We start from the raw sequence: 23,299 nt of genomic DNA, 5'->3' as shown, positions 1-23,299 counted from the left end.
CTCTTTATCATCATTTCAGAGAGGCTACATCCCTCTCCCCAAGAAACAGGGCTGGGTGCAAGGCACTGCTAACCAGGGAGTATGAAGAAGGTGCAAAGATGAAGAAAGCACCTCATTTTTTAAGCAAGATGTTACATTTCTAACTTCTCTGCCCATGTTAGTCCACAAATATGGTGAAGTTTGGCCACCACTGGCACTTGGGGTGCTTTGCTGCTGCAGCTCAGAGGAAGATGCTTTGCAGAGCTGGCAGAAGGAGGTCTAGGGATTTACCACAGCCTAGAGAAATACCACCCACCGATTTCCAGAGACAAAAAAAAAGAGAGACTGAAAGAAACAAAGAGACCCAATAATTTATTGGCAGAGCTGAAAGGGGGCATCTGAAAGCCATAGGGCTGACTCTCAACTGGGAAGCTCCTCCCAGCTGCAGAGAGATTTATAATACTGGTATCCCTCAGCAAAAGGCTCTGACGTTGAGGCAGAATCCCAGAGATCCTGCACGCCATGTAGAGAAAGAGAGGAAAGTGCTGCAAGATGCGGCCCCCAAGGGCACATTGCTAATTGAAAGGTTGGCCTCCCGCCCCACTGCTAAAAAAAAGTTTGTGTATGACAAAAATCAGCCTCTATTGTCAACGCTGCTGGAGGATTTCAGATGGATCCTTCCTCCAAGGAGGAGTGCGAGAGAGCGGCCCATGAGTCCCTTCAGAGGTCGGAGGGCACTGGTGGAGACCTCTCAGTGCTTTCAACACGGAGAGAGGAGCTTAGTGCCAACTCTTGTTCTCACAATGTGATTTTTGTGTTTCGAAAGCTTGAATTATCCCTGGAAAACAGAGAGGAGAAAGAGGTTAAAGGTGTGCATTCCTTCAGATTACAGCAACCCCCATTCCACCCACCACAGCTACCAGTGTTGCCATCCCAGTATGTCACTCAAATCAATGCTCATTAAGCCTCCTAAGCAGATCTGCTAACTGGACACTTTTCACACAAGTCAACCTGCTGTTCCAGAACACCTGGAATACAGGGAGAGCCTCGTTCATTCCCATTCATCAGGAAGAAAAAATATCACCTCCTGAGAGCAAAGCATATTACAGTCTCTGGAAATTTCCCCGATAGATTCTGGAATTTGAACAACCTGCAAGATCTCATCTCCTCCTTCCCAAACATTTGTCCTCAGGGGTTCTGCCTGGAGCACAAACATGTCAGTCCAATCTTCTCCTGACACCGTCCCTTGCACTTAGGCTTCTTTTGTCATGCTGTCAAGCTTAGCTCTCTGGTTCATCCTACCTTAAACAAATATCTAATCTGAAAGGGATGTTTCCCTCAAGTTTAAATAGAAGAGTTTCTTCATTACCTTTTACTCACAGGAGTATAGCCACTGACAGGGGCTACTGACAAAGAGCAGACTGCTGGTCCACAACCTTCATTTGTGTAGTCTTGTGGCACGTGGCAGCAACTGAAGATGTGGCACGTTACAGAAACCTCTTTGTTAGCACTTACTGCTAGCCTGTGAGCAGCAGCAGGCAAAGCGTATTTACGCATTAATAGAAAGGTGGTGTGTTTTTTTAAACTCAAATAGAAATAAATGAGATTACAAATCTTTTGAGATGATAGGTTGGGCAGCTCTTCCCATAAGAGGGCCAGGGCAGTAAGTTGCCCAAACCAAACACCTAGGGATGCCCCAGCACCTATCACACCAAATCGGCAGAGCTGTGGCAGCAGCTTCAGGAGCAAGGTGCTCTGCAGGACTGTAAAACTCTGCTTACACCCTTGCGCTAGCACTGTGTGCCACGAAGAGCTGTAACAGCACAGTGCGTGCTGGAACACCTCCAAGAGGTGGGCTGGAGAGCTGGAGGAGCAGAAGGAAGTAAAAAACACTCTTTAGAGAGTTAAACAAGTTACTCTGCTATGACATGACACAAAAAACCACGCTGGAGGCCATCTGCATAAGACTGGGGTTCACCTTTGCACTTGCCAGCAAAGCAGGCTGTGCTGCCATTTGTGGAACGTGATTCAGGATTCATTAACTGTATTCCGGTTAATTTGCAACAATGGTTTGGTTTTCCATCCCATACTGTACTTTCACCCGTGCCATCTGCCTCAGGAGAGCAGAACACTTTGGTTAGCTGTCTTTTGGACAGGTTTTTACATTTCCCCTCCTTTTGCCTTTATCAGGGTGGCCCAGGCCCTCTGCTCAATCACAGGCAGCCCAATCCAGCTGGGAGCTAAATCAACTCTGTCACTGTTTTCCGATACACTTGGCACAGTTCCTGCCTTCTGAGACTGGTATTTCACGAACTGAGCTGGTTTCCTCTTCTGGAAGGCCATTTGAATGTCATCTAACAATAAAAACACTACTAGGTGCCTGTGTAATGTTTTGTAATCATTGATCCTCGTAAAAAGCCAGATCTGTGAGGAACAGTATTAACTCCACCCAGGACTTTGGAGGGAGCTATGAGAGCACTGCCTGCCCAACGGTGCAGAAGGAGGTTTTGGGATGCCCTCTTGCCCCTTACAGCTTGGCTGTGCTGGAACAGCCACGTACCACCACGGGGTGGGAACTGGGCAATGTAAAGTTTCCTTCCAGAGGGCTCCCCCGTTCTGGCACTTGGCAGTGCCGCAATCCTACTTGGCTACAACCAAACACAAGTCGCACCGCCAGGGCTGCTGCAAGCCCTGGGTAAGGAAAGGTCCTGTCATGAGGGAAGTGGGCGCTGGAGGGGGAAAACAATCTGAGCTGTGAGGCTCACAACAGCCCTGAGCTCACCTTGGCTATTTTCTCTGCACATGGCCAGTCGCCACTACCAGAAGTAGAAGGTGGTTTCATCTCATTAGCCACAGCATTATTATTTCTAAATACAGTAACTACCGTCTGTCCTTCCTGAACAAGCTTTTACTGACAGACTAATTTATTTTGCTTCAGCCCACTGTCAAGAGCAAAGGCACGTTTGCCAAGCTCAGTGTCCATCACGTGGATGTACTCAGCATTCATTTACCACTCCACATCTGACAGGCAACCCTAGGCAGCAGACCCAAGCTGAAGACATACCTCTCAGCCTCCTGGGATCAGGTCTGGGACATGAGTGCCTTGCACAGAGGAAGGACACACCAGCACAACAGCAAATGCTGAGTGAATGGAGGCTTTGGTCAAAAAAAAAAAACAACTTTAAAAAAAAAAATCATTTTGACCTTTGGGAAAGAGTCAGTAGCAGAATGGGCCCATCACCAGGCCCACAAGGCAAGAGAACACACCAGCCCGTGGGAAGAGGGTTGGAAGCTGAGAGGTATGCCATCAAGTCACATACAAAGAAAGATGAGGCCCTACCCTGGGTGTGACAGAGGGAGGGGGAACGTTCGATCAGCGGCCACTGCTGTTCACCAGGCCATGAAACTCCTCCCAGGCCCTGGCAAGCCAGAGGGAAAAAAAATTAAAAATAAATAAAAAAAAAAGAAACAAAAAAACAGCACTTCAGATCACAGGCTTCTTAACTTTTAACGAGAGCAGAAACATTCAATGGCGTTTGAAAGGCACTTGTCTTCGGAGAGCAAGGCAATATTCTCCGATAGCCCCAGTGGACAGAAGCATCCTTAAAACCCAGCCAAACATCTGACAGCGCGAGGCAGCTTTAACGTTCTGCACAGACATGAAGCGCTCCCAATGGCTGCTGGTGATACAGCCACATTAATACCCAGAGACAGGTATGACCTTCCCAGCCACCAATGGAATATCTATTTCCTTTTGCTAATAAAATAGCCAATGTTACATTTTTCTGGAGGATTATCATTTTCCTTGGCTGGTTGAATTCAGCCAGTCACTGGCCTCATGCTCCACCACACACTTGCGTATGTAGTAATCCTCCCAAAAGGGTCTTCTTTTAATGCCACACAGCTTAGTTATTACAATATTCTTCGATCGGGCAGCAGAATCCAATTGTTATTAGAAAGTCTCATTTCCTATTGTAAACCTGCATTGTTAATGATGGCCCAGTAAAAATATTACAGCTTTCTGAAACGAAAATGTTTTCAGATAAGTTAGAGGGACAGGCCTAACACTGCATTCCCTGGCGGGGAACGTTACTGACGGACAAAGCTAGCAGACTGAAAAATTGCTGTCTGTTTTACGAAGGCAGCATACTGAAAGCCCTCTCAGGGAAAAGATGCTGAGGTTAATGTGAGCATGATTATTATCTTCTGGGATCAGAGACATCAAAGAACCTCATAGCTCCCCCATGCCCAGCAAAACAGCGCTGGTGCCCACAGCACGTGCCAAGTAATTTATGGAACACAGAGAGTCCCATGGAGTTGGAGGGACCTTAAAGGGAACCCAGGTAAGTCACAAACCCACACTGTCCTGCAGATTTTGTTGCTGGTACTGAGAAGCTACTTCACATCTTGTTTTCTGCATTGCCACATCTGGCCACTGCAACATGGCAGGAGAGATCAGAAATGGAAATCCTGTATTAGTCAGCATCTGTGCCGAAAACAGACCCTCCACCTGGCTCTTACCTGAGCCTCACTGGGACAAGCTCCTCACCACTGTGTGTAAAAGCAGCTCAGTTTTCACATGCTCTTTCTCAGCAAAGACATAGTCCAAATGAACACATAGTATACTGGCAGAGCACCTGCAGTGTCCTCTGCAAGACTACAGCACATACTGGCAGTCTTGCTAGGAACCCAACAAAGGGCATGAGCAAGATGCTTGTCACTGTAGTGTACAGCGTGGAGTTTGTGACACTGCCTTCCCAGACCACAGGACAGCAAATCGCTCTTTTGAAAGTGCTGGAAGCGAAATCCTAAAGATCACTGACTTCGGCACCCCCAGCACAAGCCCCGTGAGTGGCAAAGCACTCCAGCTCTTCCCAGTTCAAAACTGCTCTGACAAAACTTCCAAGAAGCAACTAGATCTTCATAGCCCTGCAAGTCACAGGCTCTTGTGAACTGCCAAGGTGATCAGCTGGTCTAAGAGAGCACTTATCTACAGCTGGCTGGGGTTTCTCCTCAGTCTCCCTCCATCCACAGTAGCTCAAAATCCTGATCTTGACTAGGATGGACAAGTGAGTAACAGTCATCCATGGGAGTCCCAAAGCTACATGGCATCTCTGGCTGACCCTCAGACGTGAGCCCTTGAAGGCCAAGGCAACGTGAGGAAGACAGCAAAGGGTGCTGAAGATGCGACAGGACAGCACGCAGGACAGCCGTGCTGCATTCGTACACCAGCCTCCCCTCAACACTCAGTTGGGCAAGTGCAGGGCAAAATCAAGGGTGAATCGGTCTGCAGAAGAAGGACGAAGTGACGCATCTCACAGATGATTGCTGAGGTCAGATCTGCAATTCAGCTTGACATACAGCAGTATGCTGCCTGGAGGAGAGACAAACCCTCAAGGGGCTCATTCTAAGCAAGGCAGCAGCACAGAGGTCTCTAAATGGGAACCTTCCCCCAAGTCTCCCCAGACACAGCATTGTTCAAGGCCAAGAAACCTTCCAGAGCAAGGAAGACTGCCCATGTCACCCAGTCAGCACATGGTACCAGACAGTGTGGGTGCAACTGCCTCCCTCCAGAAGAAAGTTAGGGGGAAGAGAAATGTGATCTGAAGCCCTCTGAGCTGTTGAATACAGACTGGAAAGCTACGCGCATCTCCAGCCATGCAGTCTCTACTTTCATGTCTTCCCTCCAGCCTCTCCTGCCTTGTATTTCTACCACATTTCCACCACCCACATCCTCCCTTCCTCTCCCACAGTTCTCTCCAAATTTGTAACTTCTGTTCTCTACAGAAGGGACACAAGGGCAGATTATTTGTCAACATAATCAATAATTTATTACCCCTCTTAAACCAAGGAGTTTCCTGTTCCAACATCCTAATAATATCATGCACATAGTCCTTCAGCTGCCAAGTCCTTCTCAGAGACATACAGAAAAAGATCTTCTAGCCAAGAATTTTTAAGCCAAGACCCTCATACATATTATAGTACTAATTACTCCAACTATCTGCTGACTTGACTGAAAAAATTCACCAGGATGTGTCTGCTCTAATGTACCTAAACTGTGCTAGTGGGGCAAACTGCTCTCCATTTCATACCGAACAAGGCTGCCAGTTAATTTCATCTGGCATAATCTTTACGACCTGTGACGTGCCAAAGGCACAGTGCCAGACAGTCTAAGAGGTTATTTTTATGTATAGACATTTTTAGTACCTTATTGCTATCCTGCCTGCGCAGCAGTCAGATACTCAGTGAATTGATCCCCAGCACTTAGGTTATTCCCACTGAACAGATGCGAAATGGAAGCACTAGCAGGCTAAATAAAGCCAGCCAGAGCTGTTCTTCCACACTCGTTCCTGACCCACAACTGCTGAAACTTCCCACCCTCTCCCACACCGCTCACGGTGAGGATCCAGGCAGGGCTCCCTTTATCCCCACCAAGTAAGCTGGGGAAAAGAAAGAAAATGCAAAAAGGAGCCACTATGAGAGGCTCCAGTAAAAAGAGGAAGAACAGCCACAGCTGCTTCAAGGGACTTTCCAAATCACCGTTGCGCAAGAAGCACTTGCTGTTTTCTCCAACCACCTTCAATCTTTAGTCCTAGCAGTTCCCCTTCAGTATTTCCCCGTGCAGCCTTCTTTCTCTACTGTCGCCTTCCCCAGCTAAAAAAGCAGACAGCGAGCTCATGGTGCGTGCCACCCCCACGACAGCCACCAGGGTCCGTCCCCTCTGCCAGCCTGCACGTCACCTCCCAGCAGTGACCACCCGCCACACTCTGCAACCGTGTCCAGAGCAGCACAGCCTCGTCCTGCGTGCTCCCCGTGCTCTATCACAGCACTTGGGATTTGTTCAAAGCCAGTTTAGAAGTTTGTGACAGGCCTGAAATCCCATAGCTTTAAAAAAATCCAGGATATTCTTCTAGCCTGAAATAATTCTTTCACATATCTGGCAGTATCTGCAGCAAAGGCAAATAGGGAAGCCATCACGATGTTGAAATGAACACATCTGAACCGACCTCCTTAAAAAGAAACATGAAATAAATAGGTAATAGTCACTTCTTTGGTAAGAGACAGGCCACCGAGATAAGGAAGCTTTTTACAAAGTCACGGATACTTCTGAATAAAGCATACTGTGGTGATGGAGAGCAAATCAATGAATCCATCATTTCAAAGCACAGGTCTACAGAAGTGCTCTTGGACTTGTGGCACCTGGAAATATTACTGGAACTGGAGAATGGAGTGATAAATGAATTAAGCCAGTATTGCAGATAGTCAGGAGGACAGCTACCAAATGCAGAACCTCACCACCCTCCTTTAGCTTTTATTCCTGCTCTCAGGCTTGAAGGAATAAAGGTGAAACAGAACTCACTAGAGCTGGCAAGATCCAAGGCAACCAGCCTTCCACTGATGGGCATCAGACAGTGTCTGCGTGTCCCATCCACAAACCACCCAACTTCAGACAAGGTTAACCCGGCCCACACCACATAAGATAAAGATAACACAACTAGGACAGCAGCAGTGAGAAGTTCTTCTAAAGTCTTGGAAATTAGCAAGTGGATGGAAACTAGTGCTATAAAAATACAACAGAGCTAACAGAATTGGCTGAGCTCTGATGTAGCAACAAGGGACACTTCTCACAGGCACCCCACCACCAGCTTGCTGCCTCACGAAAATCTTGTCAAACACCTGACACTTCCATGGGGATTTCTCTTTTCTTTGTCATACCTCACTGCTTTGTCCCAAGAACCTTGCCCCTTATTCCTTCTATAGGATATCTGCTTGTTTCCCAGCTAAAATTTAGTCCAAGGCCATTTCCTCCAGCTGCCTGCAGTGAAATGAACCCAGTGCCAGCCCTATTAAGATCAACTATTCTTCTCATTTACTCGAGCCGTCCCATTAGTTATCAGTGGTGACTTTGAAAGGAGAGTTTTATACCCTGCTCAGCTCTCACTGCAGCAGGCACATACAAATAACTGAAGCTTTGTTTTCAGAAAAAGCAGCCTTGCTTTAGAGCTGACAGGACGATCCATAAAGTCACACAGCAACCAAAATATTTCGAGAGCAGCCAGCTCAGTGGCAGCTGCTGTGTGGCCACAGGTCTGATCTCTCCTGGCATCTGAAGCAATGTTGTGGAATTTGCCTGGGATTCCTGGACGCTGGTGCACGTGGGAGCTCTCAACACAGGAGACGGTCACTGACCACACGGTTATTGGTGCAGAAAAGGCTGAAAACCCCAGGCAGGGCAAAAGGCTGAGACATGACCAGGCCGTAGCCACCAATATTATGCTTTCAAAACAAGCACAGTGCACCTCCAAAGGCAGCAAAAGATCATTCTTTTTCCACCCCCCCTTAATTCCAAACCACAGGGAGTACCACTGTCCATAACCCACTGTCACTGCTGGACTATGTCACCTCCAAGGTTAAGAACACCGATGAACAGAATCTATTAAGTGGTTCACTACAACCGAGCGCACCTCTCTCAGTCCACGTCCAAGGGAATGGAGAGAAGTGATTTCTCTCCAGCTATTTAAACAAGGGAGCCCACAAAATGTCACACATGTACTTTTCAGATGCTCAGCATTGTAACGTCTAAGGTACTATAAATCCCCTGGAATTAAGCAGAGTCCAAGAGATTGCTCTAGCTCTTCTAGGAAGATTGGAAATTAATACAGACTAGGCTGACCCTTCCACTGGCTGGGATTTAGGCAGCTTGTCAATATCGCAAGCAAGAGAAAGGACAAACACAGGAAAATTGCAATGAAAGATCTGCTTATCTAGCTAAATGCACAAGCCCCACTACTGACAGCAAAAAGGACAGAATGCAGAACAGCTCCTTGGAATAGCTGTGAAGCAACAGATACTTTTCAAACACAGCTTGGCAGCACCACCATTTTCTGAAACAAAGGGGGCTGCAGCCTCACTGACAACTCATGAAAAATGGTGTCTAAAAATGAGTTAACATGAAATGCAACATCACAAAAGAAATATATGAAGCCTGAAACACAGGACTCAGGTTCCACAGTGAGGAGCACACTAGTAATTTCTACAGAAGCATTCATTTACAGTGTGTCAAAAGCTAATCCAGGTCAATTCACTACCTAAAAGTCAAGGTTTTGAGAAACGCCTGTTCTTTTCTTGCTAAGCGTGCTCCCTTCCCCGAAGCCCAATCAATGCCAATCAAACCCTGCACATGAGCAGAGCTCTAGTGGAGAGATGTGGCCCATACAAATGAAAAATGCCACAAGCCCCCCTAGAAAGGCAGCCCTGACAAAGGCTCTTCCATTAGAGCCTTTCATAAAACACAGCCAGAGTGTGAATATAGAGTGCTGGCTAGAAAGCTCTCCTGAGTCATAAATCACATGGTACATGCACAGCATAAGTGGAGTTTATTCATGACGGACAGTATTTCAACAGGGCTTGATAGATGGGTGAGGAAAAGAAGCCAGACTTTATGGAGGATAGAAATAGTTACACAAGAGATTCTTCATTAGTGAGAGATCCTTAATGATATGAAGCATAGCCAAGCAGAGTCAGATTGAAAGCTGGGGCTGTCCTGTTCTTCTCTGTCAACAAAACAGGTACCCTCACCTCTCTGCAGTTGCTGCCACTAGGTGAGAAAGGCACAAGTCAGTCCACACGTCACTACATAGAAACTCCACCAGCAAGCAGTTCTGCTCTGAATTTACACCAGTGCCATTAGAAGGAGATGTTGGACAGCATGGCAATCAGGCTGCTGCAGCTTGGGGCAGTGGAAAAAAAGAGCTCGCACAATCCCCCTACGTGGTGGAAGGTGAATTGCTTAGACCTTACCAGGGCACCATCAAACCAACTCCTGACTATCCCTCCTACACACAAAATAATAGGTGGGAGACAAGCCAGTCCGCCCCTATTTAAGAATTGCTTCCAGCTGTAATCTGAGCTACTAAACTTCATTCCTCAAACACCTGTTATTCCTGGACAAGCTCATTTTGCACCACATGTCAGCAGCACATAATGAAACTTCGATGCTATGCAGGAAGAGGGGGCAGCAACCATGGCATGTTACACTGTCACAGGGAAATACAGCCACGACATTGGATGCACCATTACCCAAGGACTGGCACCTGCCAGAGCAAGAACAGCTACAAACATTGCTATAGCAGCATTCTCAGTCCTAGAAGTCCTGGTGGCAACAGCTTATAAGGGAAAGGCCACATCGTTTCTACTCTGAACTTGCTACACAAGCAACCACCACAGCTTTGGACAGCTGGGTCAGGACACAGCTTCTCTGCAGAGACTGAGAAGTCAAACACCTCACACCTCAAAGCTGCATCACCACAGTCTGCAGTCTGCTACTGCTGAACAGGAGTAAAATATCCTGTTGTGTGTCCACACCAGCACTCTACTATCTCGTAACACAGACATAGAGTCCATAGTGCCCTCTCCTGGCAAAAGGTGCATAAGAAACGTTACTGGCAAAAATCATGAATACAAGAGTTCAACAGAAGTGGGAACTTTCAGAAATCAAATCTGCATGGAAAAGATTCAGTTTAATAATAATAATTTTTCTATCCTTTCTCTTTCCTACGCACACAGTGGGGAGGGTCACATGGAACACTAGATGCCCACAGGCACTTCAAACAAGACCTCTGTGTTATTGCTAGTGGCCCACACTCAAAATTGGCCACAACTGGAAGCGACTTGTCTGCTACAAACAGGACTGACCTCACCAAACTGTTTGCCAGCATGCTGATGACAGGGTGAATATGTCGAATGGACAAGTGAGCATAATGAAAGCAAGTAATGAAAAGTATTTGTACCCTGATTATGGGCTAGATGAGAAAACTCACTGCTCTATCAATGTCTTATTAATTTGTTTCAATTCTTTTTTCTGGGTACACCTTTTCAAGCATTAATTTAACCAATATGACCTAATCGGTGTATTGGTTTATAACACGCTTTAAAAAAAAAAATAAATTACATTATTCATCTCTAATAGCTACATATGCAATTTTTCGTCACTTTGTGGGAAATAAAAGTCGCCCTGAATGGCCTGGCATGGTAAGCTATAATAGGTTTATTTAAAAATACAGCTGTCCCCTCTGTGTACCGTGATCTTCTGGTCTTGTTAAAGAGCCTCTGCCACCAGGGCCTGGAAGACTTAATATATGACGTTTATTATGATTAGAAATCATTTGTACAGCACTGTAAATTCACACAGCACTTTCCCAAGACCATTTATAAGTCTAATGGCACTATAAATCCCCGTTAGCTTCCGCACTTTATTCCCCAGAATCTCTATTTATTCAAACGATCTCGTCCCCCCCCACTGCAATCTTGTCTTTGAATACATCAAGCCACAGTCCCACACGGGGCTGCACATCTCTCCCAAGTGACAGGCTGGGTGGATTGCTAACAAAGCTACAGACTATACACTTCAAAAAAATAAGGTTTTACTACTAGAACCAAATGACCCTAACAACAGCACGATAATGACACAGATATTTGGCTTTTGAAGTGCCCTGGCAACAATTGCTGCTGTTTGTATTACTGTTCACAGCGAACAGCCCCAATGCACGCAAGCACTTCTCTCAGTTCTTGCGATCTGCATTAAATTGCTCAAACATGCATGCAACCAGCAGCAAGCCCTCCCCCTGCCACCACACGTACTTGATGCTATCGGTGTGTGTTTTATATTCCATGATGGTGTTGGGAGGTAGGTTGAGCACTCTTCGTAACGTGTCACGTATCCGGGCTGTCGTGGCCTGGTCGCTGGCTGTCTTGTTCCATATTGAGATAATATCCTCCTACAGAACAGCAAGGGAGGGGTAAGCAGATGGTAGTTTTTGTAGCCCAGCTTCCAAATGGAAGTACATGCCAGTTCTCAGAAGTGCTTACCTGGAATCGGACAGAGACGACTGCCCCGCAGATTTCTTCCCCCACCATAAACTGTTCTCCCAACATTGCCAGAATGAGATTCTCCCAGCATCGTGACGCTAAACCCTTTCGCAGACGGATAATCCATTTACCTCCATTTTTGTTGGCATCATCCTAGAAAGAGGGGCAAGAAATCAATTTGTTTTCTTCTAGCTATTTTTTCTGCTTCCCCCAAGACAGCAAAGACACAGACATGGCAGATATTGATTGGGTGGGGCAAGGGACAGAATGGAGGTATTTTCAAGCAAAAGCATTTCACTTCTCCCCCATACAAGCAGAGACAGATGTATACTGCTTTGAATACAAAGTATTTGAAACAATGACTCTCAGCATTCCAAAGTTCTATGCACTGAAGACTTGAGCTCTCGTGTTTTGATCCCACTAGAAAAGACTTCGCACCAGCCTGCCAATCTGCACACAGAACCAGCAGCAAGGATCCTAAAACTATTTCTAAACCTGAGACCAATTCCCCCTTCATCTAATCCTCTCCACATGTAGTTCTGCTTGTAAAACTGGAAAAATCCCTTATCACAGAACATGGAAGTCAGGGAAAGAATTCAAAGTGATATTTAAAAGCAAGGTAAAAATTGATAAACGCTTTCCTTCCACATTTCCAGGAATGGGCTCACAAACTGTGCTAACACAGAAATGACCAGTTTGTTCTCTGGGAGCCACTGATATTATCACACATCATACGGCTGAATGTTTGTTCCAAGACTGTGGTGACTCAGGATGATAACTGAAAATGAGGGGATAAAGAAAAAAATTACACTAAGTCCCCAGTCTGTCACCTCAATATTGTGATTCCATATGTTGCACCTGAAAAAGTGCTGAAGACTGCTACAGACGCCCCGGCTTCACAGAACGCACACCTGTGTGAAACAGGAGCTCCTCTTCTGTGCAGAACCCTGTGGCACGCCCTTGTACAACACTGTAGCTGGGAAATCTTACACGGTGAGAGAGGAACAAACTCCATCCAAAGCCAAAGACAGGGGTAGGAACAAGACAAAGAGGTGGCAGTAAGGAAGGGAAAGGGAAGACAGGTCTAGGACAGAGAAGAACAAAGGATAATGCAGAGCGGACTGCACAACACAGGACATCCCTGGCCAAATCACCAGCAATCCCCTCTGCCAAGATGGGACACTCCTTAAAGATGCCAGGCAGGGCAGCCCAGGCTTTAATGAAACAAGTTAACTTCATTTTAGCTATAAAGACTCTTTAGGGCTCAGATAAAACAAAACACTTGTGTGCTCTCAGAGACAGCAAGTGCTAACGAAGCAATCCTGAAGAATCCTGGAAGTGCCAGCGTAGCAGCAGCATTCACCAGACTCCCCATTTTCAGTAAAGTGCTAAAGCCTGAGCTGAAAGCAGAAGGTGTCGGCTCTGGACAAACCCCAGAGCATGTGAGCAGCCACATGCAAGGTGAGGAATCTAAATCAACACATTCCAGGAATGTGGCATACTCCCATGAGAAGCAAACTACTTTGTCATTAAGCATCCTTGTTTTCCAAGCTGTGAACATCACACTGTAAGAATTAAGCCATCTAGGCTTCAGCCTTTAAGCAGGGAGTTGGGTTTAACTCCTCAAACTTTCCACAATGACTAATAGGGGTCAGAAGAGAAAACGGTATTGCTTAAAATATTTCAAAGGGGGTTCAAGCAGGTTCAAGGCTAGAAAGAGAACAGTGATTGGGAGGCAGATGCTGTATTGCATGTTTTATGGTTATTGTTAGTTTTCTTTCAGGTTAAACAAGCTTCGGTTCAGTCAAGCATTTGATTTCCCTTTACCAGAATAATAATAATGATCTGCAGCCCAGTAAATCACCAAGGAACATTACACTTAGCGTTTCTGACTTTACCCAGAAAAGGCACAGATGGATCCAGAAAAGGTAAGAGCTACATATATGCACCTATGTGCCTAAACAATGACAGTAAGCAAGGATTAGTTTAGGAGGGAAAAGTGCAGAAACAAAGCCCTGCAAAGCAAGCAAAGGCAAGGTCAGCAGCAAGATTGTGGGTCCTCTTCTATAAATACAAGAAGGGAGTGGAGCCACAAGTGAAAAAACAAATCTCTCCACCATAAAATGGCTACAGAGAAACACTTTATAGAAATTCCAGTATCATTAACTTGTGGACTCTCTGGTTGACACATTATCAGAGCAGCTAGCTCACCAGGAGTCCAAAGAGGGTTAAATGTTTTATATAAATTGTATTTGCAGTAACTGGCTATAAAACACCTTGCTTAAAATAATTGCCAGCTAGGGTCACATATAAATTTCTTAGGACCAAGCAGCATAATTAGGTGCTTCGGAGCAACACATAAAATCCTCATACTGCGATGGTATTGGTCATCGCTGGAAGCAGGCCAGGAACTGGAAGAATGATTTGCTGGGCTGAGATTTTTTTTTCTTTCTAACAGATTTTGGATAGGAATGAACAGAAACAAATTAAATGCCCTGAAACTAAAAAAGCAAAAGAAGTACAGCTGTAGGCTTTAACCATATGCACCTCTTCTTTGTCTGGAAAAGGAGGGTTCATTTCCTATAAGCTTTGTTGAATTCCATTTAAGAGGTCCAGCCCTTCTAGATGAAAGCCCCATACTGCTGTAACTGGACAAAGTCATAATAAGGGCCAAGTGTCTATATTAAGAGGCACAGAGCTTAAGTGGGGTCCCCTCCACATTGAGCTTCAGGTAACTGCGCAGAGATCCTCTGGACCCGCAGGCAAAGGCAGTTCCACAATCTCTGTGGGAGTGCAGCTGGCAACTCTCTCATCTCCCCCCTCTGCCAGCAGGTCACAAGACTGCTAGGTGACATGGGACAGAGCCTGGCGACAAGTTTACATGAAAGCCAGAATGAAATACTGCACCCAAGAGAAGCCTGGAGAGTCATTTAATGACCAAGAGTCCCTTTGCTGTGGAAGGTTCCCTCTAGAATACTCTGGGAAAATACCAAGGTAGAAATGAAAGCTCCAACTCACCTCCCACATGGGTTTGATCCCTTCTTTGAAAAGATGAAAGTCACTATGGCCTGTCAGGTCCCCGGGACGTACCATGTGACTGTAAAACCGCCAGAACTGCTCCACCTGCAATGACATGAACCACACAATGAGGCTGCTCAAACTGTTAACAGCCAAGTTCCCTAAAGAAACAGGCTTCCCTTTCTCCGCCAGCTGGCCAGAGCCACCTTCCCTTCTTCTGTTCTACTTTCTTGTCACAAGGCTGTTGATCAGGATACCCAGAAGGCAGCAGTAGGATCAGAGCTTGGGAGTCTGGTCCTGGCTGGCTCCATTACCAGATGAGCACTTGAAATATTCAGCAGGTGCCTCCAAAGTTACTTGGTGTTTGTCTGGAGAAATCTGTGCTAAGATAACTGCTGCTCTGGAGAACAGTTCCAAACGTATCTTGTAAATCGTACTGCCCAAGCTTTCAATTAGTGGGTATACATCAAGCGTATAAGCTACAGCCAAGACTCTCTACACCATATATATTAGCCCGGCATTAACCACAGTACTCTGCAATCGTGGAGGCTGCAGGAGCCTCCAAATGAGACATTTTTGTATTTAATTTTACTGTATCCACGTTTTAAGACAAAAGACACATTCTGGTGCTGTTTTAAGATCTTAAGGCACCATTCAGAGCTTTCACCTAAATACCTCTTTATTTCCTCTTTACAATCTGCCATGGTACGCTTGGACCACTTCACTTTGACCAGTTTCCATTCCAGAACTCCTGTGTTTACTTCAGACAATCTGACTGGAAGACGAGGGAATCATCTTTTCTAATTCGTAAAAATAACATGTTTATCCTTTGAGATTCTCTGGATGAGAAAATATTTTAGAAAGGCTGGATCTTTAAAACAAACAAGACACTGGAAGAGATTATACTAATTACTACATTTTAAGGAGACTCTACTCAGGAAGACAACAGCTATTAAGCAGACCAGCAGTGAAGCTGGAGGGGTCAGACACCATCCCAAGTACTTTATCAGAGACCTTAACGACTTGGTCAGCACTTGGAATTCTGCTCCAGTCTCTGACCTCCATCATCCAAGCAAGAATTTGCTTTTATAGTCAATAAAATTAGGAAGCAAGTTAAGGTGGGGTCAGAAGCAATCTATTTCTGTTAGACAGATCCAAATGCAGCGTGGAAATAAATTCTTGCACTGAATGAATAGGTCCTTTAGCAGTTAGAATTCAAAAGCTCATAGAGTTTACCACTGAAAAAAACCCAAAATAATAAATCTGATCCCAGACTTAGGCTCGGACAATTCTTTCTGAAGCTTGTTCTTCCCCCTCCTTAAAGAGAATTTGGAACCAAACACATCACATCTGCTGGCCAGTCTCTCCCCATCCTAACTCAACTCTAACACTTCCAACCTATGACAGTGACTAAAAATTCTTTGTAGCAAAGAGCACACAACAGAATGCGTTAAGTTTTTCCTCTAAGGAGCTAAATAAATCGTTGTTAAGTCTACACTGATTTAACAGACTGAAAAGTTACTGCAGAATCATCATGCAGCAGCCACATTTTTCATTCACTGAGCTAAAAGTACTTGCTCACACAAGGGAATAGCAGCAGTGACAGCCCACAATCCAACAGGCTTAGAGTTATTCTTCCCCCGCTTATCCTGTGTGGATGCAATAACACAACCCAGCTGCTTGGACAGGCCTATTTTTGCAGCCTCCAGAAGGGATAAAGGGATATTGTTACAAATTCTCACATTACAGAAGACAGAGATTTACTGGTGGGCAAAATTAACATTCGCAAGGGACCCAGGAAAATCTGGACAAAGTACTAGATTTACTACAAAACCACTGAGCAGCCAGACTTTCCAGCCTTATGAATGGTATTGTATGTGGTGCCTCTACAACAGAGACATGTTTTGCTTATGTATCTTAGGATGTTAATGACAGCTTTACACTGCCAGTACCATGCAATAGCACCACACTGCCTTTCCAGGATACGCTCAATTTATTCCACAAGGAGTGGAAGGGGAACAGGACCGCAGTTTGCCTTTTAATGAACTTCACTGCAAACTGCTCCTCACTCATCACTTCCAGAAAGGCAAAAGACAATGTGCCAACACCTCCACAGCACCCAGAGAAACTGTTCCTTTCTTCTCTTGCTCACCTGTCAAGTCCTGCTCCAGCCAGCACATTTAAGCTACATGGGAGTTCTTTTCACTTTCTATGATTACTCCAGCTACTACCACTACTGCCAGCCCAGATTTCTAGCACAGGGCAGGGAACTCTCAAGGCACGTCACCTGCTGTAGGCAATTCAAGAACTCCCACGCAAGTCGTGGAAATTCACTTGATCTCCTCTGTTCCTGACAGCAAAAGCACAGGGGTAAGCCAGCCACGACAGCCACGTGGTGCCCAAGGGACACAAGGACAGCAGGGATATACTCACGGAGGCAAAGGTGCCAATCTGTTTGATGTTCTGTTCGTAACTCTGCGAGCTGGTTGGCCTCCCCGGTGTTCGTCTGGAGTACCAGAAGGTGTAATTGTACTGCAAGGGGTGCTCAGCTGGCCCTGGGACAACAGCCTGCAGAACAGAAAAGCATCCTTACCCCTCCATGCTCCTCTGAAGGGGCAATGGGAAAAATTACACTCACAGCATCAGAAGTCCATATGGTCCTGCCCTCACAGACTCTAAACCAAACAACTGGTCCTCATTTTTACAGAAAAATAGCATCTATTCATTTTCTGAAATAGACCATTAGGCTAATAGCAGCTGACTACTATAAAGAATACTAGAAATTTACAGCACAGAGTTAACTAAGGAAATAATAACTTAGCTCAGGAGAACATCACAGAAAAAGCAACCCTTGTAATTTGTAAAGGCAATATTACTAATTTTACCTTTAGTCCTTAACTATTCCTATTTCAAAGAAGAAAAGAGAAACTAAAAAGGACAGGAGTTAAACTTTTTCAAATTAAGAAAAAAAAAAGCCACTCTCATCCTCGGGAAAGAACAAAACCCATTTATACTAAACCATGATTCAAAAGTAATTATAACTCTTTGGTGACACCAGTTCCCTTAAGCAACCAACACCCTGACAGTCTGGGAGGATTAGTCTGTCTTGGAACTAGTTATGTAAGCTTTGGTAGAACCCATAGCTAGCACTGGACAGTGATCACTTTTCAATTAGCAAAACATCCATTTCTGATTAAAAAGACTTCTAATAAGCATAAGAGAGGCTAATGAGAGCTCATTACCCGAGAGTCAAAATGGACCGAAAAAAAATCCCTCAAAAGCCCTCATAGTGTTTCACTTTATATTGTTACAGGAATAACTAGGCTTTAAACCTATACTCTCTTCTTGTCTATGGTAAATTTGAAGATTGAATTACTTTAGACAGACCAGCTTTCCTAAGCTAACATTAAAAAGCAGGATGAATTTATGCCTTCTTAGCTAGCCTACAGGACCCTCACGGAGACCCTGTCTTAAGAGTTATTTCAACAGTGGCACAAACACAGCCTGGTAAACCAACTGCAAGCCACGACTCCCCTGTCAATCAGTCCTTCCCCTATATGCTCTTAGAAAAAACAAAAATGGGGAGAAAAATAGAGCTTTATTTCTCATTTCTATTCAAAAGCCTGACAAAGCACCAGCTGCGTTTGTGAAGGGAACACTCATCCCTCAGATTACATACTCCCAAAAACTATGTCAAATTATCCAAATGTTAATGTAGCCCCTCTGTCCTCATTACAACAGTAACAGTGCATTAAGCAACCACAGCCCACCAAGACACATTTTCCTTATCCCTGAACCGAGGACACCCCCACATTGTGCCCTAGTGACAGAACACAGGTGCCAGCATTGTACCTTCCTCTTAGTCGTACTCTGTGGTTTTTCTCGGTCATTCTTTTCCTTCTCACTGTCTTTCTGTGTGTTATTTTCCTCATTCTGGTCATGGTCTCCGCTATCATCATCTTTCAATCTGATAAAGAAAAAGAACACAAAAAGTGAGCCTTGCATCTCGCAGCTGAGAAGTTTCGTACCAAGCCCCAGCAGTTTCTGCTTCTAAGCTCCTCCGTGGCACGAGGGCCACCAGCACTTGGAAATCTACACTTGACAACCCATACAGTGAAAACTATTACTGTTATTAATACTTTGCATAGACCCCATCACGGGAATTGTAGTCACACGCTTTGAAGCACAAGCGAGCAACAAAATGACTTTTAGAACAAACTCAAGCAGTTCATTCTAAACACGGATCTGTCACAGAAAACCCCAACTACTGCCAGGGTCCCTAAACTACTCAGGAGGCGAACACGGAGACCCTTCGGTGTCCCTGCCTCGCACCCAGCTCCCCGCACCCCTGAGCCGAGCAGAGGCAGCCCCGGCCCAGCAGACACCCCCAGGTCTCTCCGCCCTCCTCAACCCCTGCGAAGGGCCCACGGCCGGCCCGCGGCTCCCCGCCCCGTCACCCGCACAGGTTGCGCCGCTGCCCGCACCCTCGGGCCCGCGTCCCCTCAGGGCCCGGCAGCAGCACCCGAGCGGGGCCGGGCCGGGGCTGAGCGCGGCCCGTGACTCATCGCGTCCCGCCCGCCCGCCCGGCGCCGAGGGAGCAGCGCGGAGCGGCCGCCAGGGAGCGGGGCCGCGCAGCCCCCGCAGTGCCGAGGACGAGGGTGCCGAGGGGCCGCGCCGCCGACTCACGCGTCGAATTTGTTGTTCATCGTCGCTCGCCGCCGCCACCTCCGTCCACCTCAGCGACTTCCGCTCCGCCGAGTCCGCCCCCTAAACCCTCCCGCCGCTTCCGGCGAGAGCCGCCCCGCGCTTCCCCACGGCGGCACAAGCACGGGGCAGGGCGGAAGGAGCTGAGGGGAAGGGAAAAAACGTATCCTCCCCGCCGCCATCTTGGGTGTGGGCGCTGGAGAGGCACCCACCGCGGTGTGTCCGCCATGTTGGGAGTGGCACGAAGTGAGCCCGCCGCAGAGGCGGGAACCCGCCGCGGGGTGAGGCCGCGGGTCGGGTCGTCACCTCACACGACGCCCAGACCCGGCAGCGCAGCTCCCTCGCTGCAGGGACACAGCCAGCAAGCTCAAGCACCCTGCCATTTTATTCATAGTGTTCATTTGTCTCTGGTAGATACAGTTCCAGGAGTCAGTCAGTCACTCTTTAAGGGGTCTGCCTGACCCACCTCCTGTGGTGACAGACAGGCCTGGACACCCCTCAGCGCTTCCCTCTCCCTGCAGGGCAGGCAGTCTCCTCACACTTTATGGATCCCGTTACTTCATGAGCACAGAATCTTCTCATTAGTATTTTGCATACCTATGACCCATAATTTCTAACTAGAAAATGGTTTTCTGACTGATGTAGTTTCTGCTTCTTCACCACCTTGTGATGTGGAGAAAGAGAAAATCCACAGCCTGTACAGCAGGAATATGAAGAAAGGGTGTTCGACATATGCGAGTTACTACGTGTTCTCTGCTACTATAGTGTTAGGGCATATTATTTCAAAACACAGTAACATGCTGTTGGTATTATTTTACTATTTAGAATCAAAGGCAATGGGTGTCTAGGCAACATCCCTGAAATCACAGAAATGTGGCAGAGCAGGGAAAAGAGGTCTCCCCAGCCCCAGGTTAAATATCCCTACCCCAGAATTCCCATCCTGGTGTTTTATAGGCTCAAACCTGTGTTCATAATCGTAGAAGACGTAGAAAATTATTAAGAAATAAATATTAGCAGAAATAGTTTAAAAACGCATAAAGAATTTCCTAGTTGGTTGCAGGTACACATACATGAGGTCTGTGTGTTCTGAAGTCCAGCAGTTTACAACAATATTTCAGAAAGGGCGTGTTGCACAAATTGCTGTGGAGACCTGTTCACAGATAAACCCCACGGGCTGTTTCCTCTGCTGGCCTCTGGGTCTCTGCTGATGTCAACATTAGTAAAAGATTTCTAATGCCTTCCAGGGGCCAGTTCTTAGTCAGCAAATGGGTTTCCATCCCCTGCCTTCTGGAGGACCTTTGATCAGCCCTTGTTTTCTCACAGGACAGGCTGGCATTCTACCACAATTGTGGTTAGTTTTACTGGGGAATTCAGACACCAGCTCACCAGCTACTCTTAGTTTCTTCTCCTCAAGAAGTGAAATTGCAGCAGGTCTCCAAAATCAGCACCTTTTTTCCCCCTCTACCTAGAGCTTATTATTGGAATGAATAAAGATATTTGTGGCAGATCAGATGTTAAGAAAGTCTTGGCATGTGGAACAGTCACTGTAGGAGAACTGTGGGCAATACTGAGGATGCTCTTACCTGCAGAAAACAGAAAAATGCTCCTCTGTTCACAGTTTCCCTCCTTGTCTGGGAAATCGTCAAGGTTAAAGTGTCAAGGACTCTTCCACTGCTCTTGGTCATAGGAAACAGAAAATACATTGAGGCAAATTCAGCTGTCCTACTGAAAGACAAAAAGAACATAAAATCTTCGTCACAGAGTCAAAAACTGATGACATAAGTTGCCCAGATATCAATTGCTCTCTTGAAATTGCCCGGTGCAAGCGCCAACTAATTATTACGGGGTGAGAAACAGGGTCACCCTGTGCTATCTCCTACAGAATAGCTTATTTAGAAATTATTAGGCGCTCTGAAAAATTGATTTTAGAGAACCAGAAGATGCTGTAATTACAGTATTCAGAAACTGGGAGGAAAAAAACCCTCTCACACACACAACCTGCAAAAAAAGGGCAAAGGCTGAACTGAAGGCTTCACACTGACCCACAACCCCTGGCTTTGGTCTTGGTATTCTCAAAGACACCTTCCCCAAAAGCCACACAGGTCTCATCCTTTGGGAAGACCCCCTACACGTGGCTGGGTATGGACTTAAAGCATTTTGCTGATACAATTAATTGTGTATACAGACACTGTTCTTCCAGAATTTTTATGGGTTTTATATTCAGCTTGTATCAGTTTATAAGAAGCCTAGGGTCATTACACTAGTACAATTGTACTGATCTAATCCTGAAATCCTGTACAGAAAAATGGTAAAAGTGATATTTGTGCAAAAAGAGAGGGCAACTGAGTATCAGATTATTCATATTATAGGATTTACATCAGCCTATTCACAGTGAAGAGTTCCTCTCGAGTTGTTCAAACTCAGCTTTGGGCAGTTTTGCAGCCTGGGACAAAATGTGAAGACTGTGCTGCTGTAACACATAATCTCGCGTAGAATGGCATTTGTGTGTGGCAGGATCATTCAGTCCTTAAATTCAGTTCCACAGGCTGGACCAACGACAGCGTCCAACTCTTCTTGGACTCATTCTGCAGAATAAAAGGACTAATAATGAGGATTTAATAAGACAGCTGATGTGTAGACTCTATGCAGAAACTCAAAACTCTCAAGAGACCTCACACTGCAGGATCAGGGCAGCTGAGTCAGCTGCATTTTGCCTTATTACCCTGCTGTGAGCAAGGACAGTGACACAGATAAATGCAGATACACACATTTCTCACCTTGTACTTCCAGCTACACCATCACAAAGATCCCAGCAGAAAGCGATGAGCCTGCTATGACGAGATCTGTGATCATCTGCACCATGATGTTCTCACTGAATGCAGAGAGTGGGTCATCCTTTGCCTGCAGATGAGAGACGTACAATGAGATTTCAGACTGTTTTAATAGCATAGCAAATTCCCAGCAGCAGAGTTTTTTTCATTGCACAGTCCATACTGAGTTAATGAAGCTGGTAGGACAGCAGCCACATACCTCAGTTAAAGAAATAATCTTGCTGACTGAGGAAGACAGCATACAACAAGCTTCCTTTCAGCCCCAGGTGGAACGTTACTGTCGCTCTGCTGACTGCCAAGGAACATCCTCAATACCTTCACAAAGTACTTTACTTTTGAGGTTGAATTCAAAGAAAGAAAGAGATCACCAGACTCTCAGGAGAAGAAGGAACTAGATCCTGCAAGTGTGTTAGTGCCACCAGCAACCTCGTTAACACAGTTGCTTAAGTGCCTCAACAGTGCTGGGAAAGTGTCGTAGAGCTTCATGTGGAAATACAAGTCCAAGTGGCACCATGACATCTCAGCTTCCTTGTGTATTTAGAGCCTGAGTGTTCACAGCTGAACCATGCCGAACCGTGACTATGATCCAGATGTGCCACTTGTCTGACTATGGGAAAAAGACCACTTAATTTTAAAAAAATTATCTTGGAAATAAGAAGTGTGTGAAGACTGACTATTACCATACAGTTACTTTCTAGATTACCTGCTCTCCACTAATAACTTTCAGATTTGAAGGATTTAAATGCCTTTGAGTACATTTTTATTATGTTTTCTAAGTGAAGCCTTTCCCAAATGACCTCTTTCCTCCTAAATCTGAAGTCAACACTTGGCTGTAGTTCTCAAAACCACAACCATGTTGGCTTGTCATGGTTTTTTTCTGGATGGTTGTTGCAGCCAAA

General features: G+C 45.8%; 1 protein-coding gene across 4 annotated transcripts; it reads right to left on the bottom strand.

Annotated features, from left to right (window-relative positions):
- Window positions 1-330: 330 nt before the first annotated feature.
- On the bottom strand, window positions 331-19,710 carry EIF4E2 (eukaryotic translation initiation factor 4E family member 2). Of its 4 annotated transcripts, none has more exons than XM_065073543.1 (8): window positions 19,552-19,710; window positions 18,718-18,832; window positions 17,299-17,433; window positions 14,866-14,970; window positions 11,848-12,000; window positions 11,620-11,756; window positions 3,320-3,398; window positions 331-817 (listed from the first exon to the last, which is right to left on the bottom strand). In XM_065073543.1, exons 1-7 carry the CDS (start codon window positions 19,569-19,571, stop codon window positions 3,353-3,355), a joined length of 711 nt encoding a protein of 236 aa, XP_064929615.1. In that variant the 5' UTR covers window positions 19,572-19,710; the 3' UTR covers window positions 331-817; window positions 3,320-3,352. The 4 variants fall into 4 exon arrangements, 3 of the variants coding, with proteins under 3 accessions (XP_064929615.1, XP_064929617.1, XP_064929616.1); XR_010474613.1 differs by having other exon boundaries at window positions 784-3,043; window positions 3,300-3,398; XM_065073544.1 differs by having other exon boundaries at window positions 784-3,135.
- Window positions 19,711-23,299: the final 3,589 nt, after the last annotated feature.

Source organism: Columba livia, chromosome 9 (genome assembly GCF_036013475.1).
Source record: "Columba livia isolate bColLiv1 breed racing homer chromosome 9, bColLiv1.pat.W.v2, whole genome shotgun sequence".
Lineage (NCBI taxonomy): Eukaryota > Metazoa > Chordata > Aves > Columbiformes > Columbidae > Columba > Columba livia.
The sequence above is the reverse complement of the archived record's forward strand: the minus strand, read 5'-3'. Positions and strand labels throughout refer to the sequence as shown.